This window comes from Sinocyclocheilus rhinocerous, unplaced genomic scaffold (genome assembly GCF_001515625.1).
Source record: "Sinocyclocheilus rhinocerous isolate Xijiao unplaced genomic scaffold, SAMN03320098_v1.1 scaffold1268, whole genome shotgun sequence".
NCBI lineage: Eukaryota > Metazoa > Chordata > Actinopteri > Cypriniformes > Cyprinidae > Sinocyclocheilus > Sinocyclocheilus rhinocerous.
Genome location: NW_015664016.1, coordinates 2,198,780 through 2,205,996, shown reverse-complemented (window position 1 = coordinate 2,205,996; position 7,217 = coordinate 2,198,780). Strand labels below are relative to the sequence as shown.

General features: G+C 33.4%; 1 protein-coding gene across 3 annotated transcripts in view; it reads left to right on the top strand.

Moving 5' to 3' along the window:
- The window catches only part of LOC107729265 (mitochondrial ribonuclease P protein 3-like), a 15,979-nt gene that overhangs the window by 6,122 nt on the left and 2,640 nt on the right, over nucleotides 1-7,217 (top strand). For all 3 annotated transcript variants that reach the window (XM_016539717.1, XM_016539716.1, XM_016539715.1), the window contains one exon: nucleotides 3,728-3,835. In XM_016539717.1, coding sequence (XP_016395203.1) covers nucleotides 3,728-3,835 — 108 coding nt within the window. The remainder of the gene's footprint in view (nucleotides 1-3,727; nucleotides 3,836-7,217) is intronic.

The following is a 7,217-nucleotide window of genomic DNA, read 5'->3' as shown; positions in this document are numbered from 1 at the left end:
GGAGCATAATTTGCTTTTTGGGTTAAAAGAATTTCTTAATATGAAATTCGAATGGTATGACAATTAGAGATTAGACTGTACAGAAATTGAAATCTACTCACTTAAACACATTATACGCATAGTCTCACAGTGCTGATGTTGTTAACATTAACAATTTGAGAATAAAGTATGACAATAATAATAATTTGCACGGTTTGATGTGATATGAGCTAACCAATCTTTAGATTAAATCACCATTGGTAGCGTGATTTATTGTAATGCTTTTTTCCTCAGTTGGTCAGAACAAACGTGGCAGACGTGTTACTTACTTGTTCAGATGATAAAATCCGGTGAAAATGCTTATTTGAGTCATATATTCCAAGACGTAGGCTAGAATCTGTGAGTGCAAAGTACAATATCCACACCGGTGCGGTGACTGACTGACACACATACTCCTCAAAACATTAGAATCATCCGCGCTGGAGCCGTGCCGCTGCACAACCCACGCAAAGAAGATAATTCCGCAGACAGCTGCAATTGCAGGTTTTAAAACAGAGATGGCGACAAAGAGGCAAAACTTACGGACTGCAGCTTTAAACAGTGACAGGAAGCATAAGGACACGCCACTAATGTTAACGTCATTGAATAACATTGTTAAAATACATAATGTAGGCTACCTAATACAAAATAAACTATTTGCAAATGCCTGCAAAGGGCACCAAAGGCCTGATAATTGCTGTTGTTACACTTACAGGACGAACAAATCCTTGTTTAATATTGACCAAACATTTAATTCAAATATCCACTTAATTTTTAATTTTTGGCCACTTTTTTTGCGATAGAAATGCTACATCCTCTTTAATTTCTTCAACAAAAACATGTGGACATCACAACCCTTACCAAAATGAACCATGGTTTTATCGTAGTAAAACTGCTTAATTTTATTTTGTGTGATTTCTGAATGCTTGAGACTATAAAATCAATCAGACAACGGTATTAATAAAATCATAGCCATAGGTAACTGTCTAGAGCTACAATTGTAATTTATAAATAATACAATTTAATTACAATTTATTTATTTACTTTTATATTTTATTAAAGGTCTATTTTGACCCCTTATAGTAGTTTTTTTTTTTTGAAGGAGAGGGCACAACAATACTATTCTGCTTAGGGCACCCATTTGGCCAGCAGCGGCCCTGTTCCCCCTTTACTCGTACTGCACAAAAAGTGGTTCAATGACGTTGAATGGTACAGGGACTAATTAATGCAAATGCAGATCCCACTGTGTTCTGGTTAAATAAATGTTTTTTTTAAGGTTTACATATGGTGAAGTCTTCTTAATGACAGCTTTCCTAAAATATCCTATTCCTAATATTAGAAATATCCCAATATATCGCCTTGCTTACAGTATCGCAATGTATCGCAAAATATCGTATCGCAACCCCTGTATCTTGATACGTATCGTATCGCCAGATTCTTGCCAATACCCAGCCCTAGCTATTTCAGTCTTTTTACCTCACGATTTGATGTTTAATTCAGGGTTACTTGCCATTTCTTTGTAATTATTTGTTAAATCTACTAGCAATCATTTTGAAAATCATAAATATTTATAAAAATTCAATTCATAAATATTTTGAATTATTTTTATATTTTCAGTTATAATTTGACTTTAAGTTTTAGCAATATTGTTATGTGCTTTTGTCATTTTATTAGTCTACTTTAGGTTTAATTTATTTTTAGGTTTAATTTATCTTTATATTATCATTTATTTTAGTAATTTTAGTACTTCAACTTATTTTATTTCAGTAAGTTGCCAACCGATTCAATGATTCTATCAGAGCAAATCTTGAGTAAAGAATTTGCTTAAATTCACTCAACTGATACAGAGTTAAATATTGTAATTAATATGCAACATTATTAACATTATTGCTTGCTTGTGATTATTGCTTGCTTAATTGTGGATTATATGTCTGCATCCACAAATCTTTTTTTGGACTAAATTAATGTCTGGCTAGTACTTTTACTTATGTAATATTTCATCAGGGTAAATGTATATTAACTCAGTATTTGTGTACTTTGTTCAACACTGATGAACTCTAGGCATGAGTGTGCATGACTTAGCTATCACACTTTGCTATGAAGCTAAAGTTAATAAATCAAAAGCCGTTGGCTGCTCTGAGGCTCGAGGACAGACAGGTGAGGGAGTGACCTGGCCCCAATCCAGCTGGAAATTCCCTTGTTTTGTTTACATGTTGTGCCAAGGACAATTCGGGAGGTATTTCAACCTCTTCTTAAACAACAACAAAGAAGGAGGAAGTTCTAGCTTTTTTTGGCCCTGCTATTCAAGGCGCCCTGCATATGCTCTTGTGTTATTCAGCTAAACACAACCTGATCACGCTTTTGAAGGTGAGCCAGGTGTGGTCAAGTTCTGTTTGAAGCTCTATTGTATGCCGGTAACAAATGCTTAATTATCCCTTCAGACAGATAGGAAAAGTCAAACATTTTTTAACTGTCCCGGGATGAATTCAGTTCAGTTCAACAAAAGTTGTTTTTGTACAGTGCTCTGACAGAAAGAACGTAGTATGTTCAGTTCTTGGCCAGTACTTGTCAGACAATCTGTGAACACACTGCTTTATCTCTCGGTTGCATGTTCTGCTCTTATACTTCCTGTACATTCATGTCTGCACATATCTCAGCTCTTCACTTAATCTGATATGTAGAGTTTCATGAGTTTCAGGCAGGATCACTTACAATGACATATCTGTTTGCTATAAATGTCACCCGCCGGGCCTCGTGATTTTTCAGAAACAATAATCTTGTTTAAAGGTGAAATGTGTAATTTCTGTGCACTAGCATCACCGAATGGAAATGCAAAAATAATGATTGTTTTCTCAGCTGTTACAGAAAGCTAAAATCCTAATTTAATGTATGTAATCCTCCTTTGCTTGCTTTGATAGTATTTTAATATATTTTTTATATACTATTATGACATTTATTAATATTTTGAATTAACTTTTATTCTTATATTTTTTGCGATTTTTGTGCTTTTTATTTTTTAATAGTTTTTAAAAAATTTAGATTTAATTTATTTTAATATTTTATTCATTTTTAAATTTAGATGTAATTTTAGTACTTCAACTTAAATTTACTTGTTTAAATGTTATTGAATGTGCTTAAAACATTTTATTTTAGTTAGTTGTCCACGCAGCATTTCTAATTTCCATTTAAGTGTAAGTTTGTCATCTAATATTTACGTTTTACTTCAGATATTTTAATGTTTTTAATAGTTGTAGTTAACAATAACAACACTGGTTTGATATTAATTCTGTCCATTCTAAGAACTAACTGTAATGTTTTCAGCTGTCCTTCCTGTCTTGTGCAACACTGGTTGCTTTTCTCTTGTGCAATGTGCTGCACAACACCAAAGTGAGGAAATATACATAGAAGACCACCATACATCCAGGCAACCGTCTGTTCCTTTAGTTGAAAAAACTGAAGGACGATTACTAGAGTGCATGATGTTGCGTCTTCGCTGCCTTTAGTTTTTTTGCATGGAGTTTCAAACTCTGAATAGTTTTAGCATCAGAACACCATGAAAATACTGTAATGTTTGACTATATATCTACATTGCAAAATTGTAATTTTTTTTGCAATGCATATTGTCTACACCCAATATATAGCACCCATTTGACAATATATGAACTGTATCACCTTTTGAGAATAACACGCTTGTTTGTGTTCTGTACAGGAGCTTAAAAGCTTTAAGAGTTTCGTGAAGCAGAGACCTCCCTTTGATATTGTCATTGACGGTCTTAATGTGGCTAACACAACTCCCAAAGCCACCCACTCTGAGACGGTAAGTGATGGTAACTTCACTGCTTGGACGTTCCAAGACAGGGCTGGTTTGTCTGTGACCTTTTAAATCACTTATTTGGCTAGACAGTCAACCTACTCTGATTTAAAGCTTTAAAGCTGGAAAAATTGCCAAAAATATGTTTGTTTACCTTCATGCTGTAGTGTTCAACTAGTCGGCATTCTAAAAAAAAAGCACATAAAAACTGACGTGAGTGGCAGAGGTTCCACCAGGGGGCAATGCTAAGCATGGCTTGCATTACACCAAATACACAACATAATGTTCTTTTTAGCAGCATCATATGACCCCTTTAATGCAGCAGAACAAGTTTAGGGAACAGACCCAATTTCTCATAGATTCTAACCCGAAAGACCCCCAAACCCATGAAACCCACAGTTACTCAAATTAAAAATTAGGGAAAGTTCAGTGTCCATGTAATGTTACACAGAACGTGTTACACATCCTCCCTCCAACAAGGTGGTGTCAGTCCCAGACAGAAGTGGCTTTACATTTGGTTATGCTCCATTATAATAGTACCTAAGGGATTTTTTTGCCAACAAATAGGCTAATATTTTTAGATAAGTACCCACACCCGCCCATCTAATCTCTAACCACCCATTAACCGTCAACCAATGACTTTCAATGGCCTAGGACCATTAAGCAACATTAAAGAGACAGCTCACCCAAAAATAAAAAAATTCTGTCATCATTTACTCACCCTCCACTTGTTCCAAACCTGTATGAGTTTCTTTCGTGTGTTGAGCACAAAATAATATATTTTAAAGTTGTTGTTGACCAAAAAATTGGCGGTAGCCATTGACTTCCATAGTATTTTTATCCAGTCAGTGGCTACCACAAACTCTTTGGTTACCAAGATTCTTCAAAATATCTTCTTTTGAAACTCGTACAGGTTTTGTACAGGTGAGTAAATTATGACAGCGTTTTCATTTTTGGATGAACTATCCCTTTAAGATACCACAGGTAAATAGGGTAAACATTTTAACTACCATTTTATAGCCTAAATAAACTTTTTAGACTACAAAGAGCCTTTTATGCAATGGGAAGGTTCTCCAAAAGAACCATTTGAAAACCTTCATTTTTAAGAGCATAAATCACCATACTTCCCCAGTTAGGTTGAGACAGTTGCTTTGTATTACAAGCTTCTTGAAACTTTTTCAAACTTTTTGTTTTATTTTGTTGACATATTGTAGCCTAGTTTTTACAGAGGGGATTTTGGATATCTATTTTTATCATTATGTAAATCAGAAAATGATGGAAGCCTGTCTCCACCAGTGAATAAAACATTTAAAAGGGTAATTGCAAGGTTTTATCTCACAATTCTAACTTTTTTCACGCAATTGTGAGTTTACTTTACATCTCACAATTCTGACTTTTTCTCAGATTTGCATAATACAAACTCACAATTCTGAGGGAAAAAGTCAAAATGGCAAGATATAAACTCGCACTTCTGAGAAAAGTCAGAATTGAGAGTTTATATCTCGCAATTCTGACTTTATAACACACAATTGCGAGTTTATATCTCTCAATTCTGAGAAAAAAAAGTTAGAATTGCGAGTTTGTATTATGCAATTCTGAGAAAAAAGTCTGAATTGTGAGATGATAACTTGCAATTACTTTTTTATTTTTTATTCAGGGGCTTCAATAGACAGCAAACACTGTCAACAGCTAGAAAAAAAATCACCATGTTTTTTAAGAAATAAAATGTATATTATAAATCATGACACATGAACAATTTCCTCTGTAAAATCCTTCAGAATATACTGTTGATAGGAATAAAACTAGTAAGTTTGCTGTAAATAAGTGCTACAGAAGTGGAGATTTCTGGCTTGGTGCATGAGAAGAAACTCATTTAAAGAAAACAGCCTTTAAACACAATGTATTGTAATTGTAATAAAAGTGTAATAAAATTAACACTTAAATGTGTATTTAACATATTTTCTTTCCACTAGACTCAAAGAGGACAAATTATGGAAGCTAAATAGCCCAAAATAAAAAAATAGACCAGTGCATTAAATTTTTGTTTTGTTTTATTCCTGTAGTGTCTTGCTTCAAGAGATGTAACACTTAATTGTTCACTTGACATCAAGCTACAAATTCTGAAACTCCCTTGACCTTCGACCAGATCCTTTTGCTTTCTGCTCACTCATCCATGGTTTCCATCTGAACGTCACACAGTCACACATTATTAACACAGACGCTTCCCATAGCAATTGTACATGGAGGCAGGGGATTTTACATTCATTTTGTTATGACTAACCCTGTATTTTAAGTCAGACATGTGCCTTTTGTGGCCAAGTTTATTTTTGGTGGTAACATTTACCCCACTTCCTTGCTAACTGGCGCATTCATTGACATGCTAGTATTAACCGGTTTTGTCTGCACACAGTCTGAGCAGGGTGAGAAAATGAAGTGAATTTGTGGCCAAAGTAGGCCTATATGATTTGTTTACAGGCTAAGTAACCAGACTGTATGCAAGAAAGTGATTGTAAATTTACAAGACTAACATGCTGGATGGAAGTGCATCTCTATATCTAGAAATTCTAAAGCAAAGGTGACTATAGGCAGAGTTTAAGGGTGGATTGTAAAACAGGGTGCTACGGTATACGGTGTGTACGGTGCTTTCCAGAGTGAACCAGCCCATCTGTGGCTCACCGTCCACTTCCTTATCATGAATTAGCAGAAAATAATCACACCTGCAATTCCACATTTAGCACTTCCTCATGTCTGAAATAGCAAAATGAAGGATACAAGATAAACTGGAATTCATTGGGACTCACTTTGCATATTCAAACTGTAGATGACATTTCAGTAATCTAAATTTTAGTGAGGAATATATTTAGAAAGTTAATACAATGCAGCTGGTTTATGCAATGCATGCATATGTGTGTACACACACACACACACATATATATATATATATATATATATATATATGTGTGTATATATATATATATATATAGCATTTCTTTATAAAAATATTTTTTTTGTATGTGCATGTATATATACTGTTATTACAACTAAAATATATATACAGTTTAACTCTATTTTTCAGATCTAACTTTTCATAATAATTGCATTGTTTTCTAACCAACTGGTTCTAAAGTGAATGTTATTTTTTGGGAAAATGTTTTGCTGGAAAGTTTATCTTTAAAGAATATTATTTTATTGTATTACTTTATTTTTTATTTTAATAATTGTATATTATTTAATTGAATACGTAATATAAAAAAATAGAATTACTTAAAATGTAATTATTAGTATTATGCACTACTGTTCTAGCTTGTCCACTCATTTACATATTGTCAATATTAAAAAAAAAAAAAAAAAAAAAAAAAAAAAAAAAAAAAAAATAACAAATGCATAC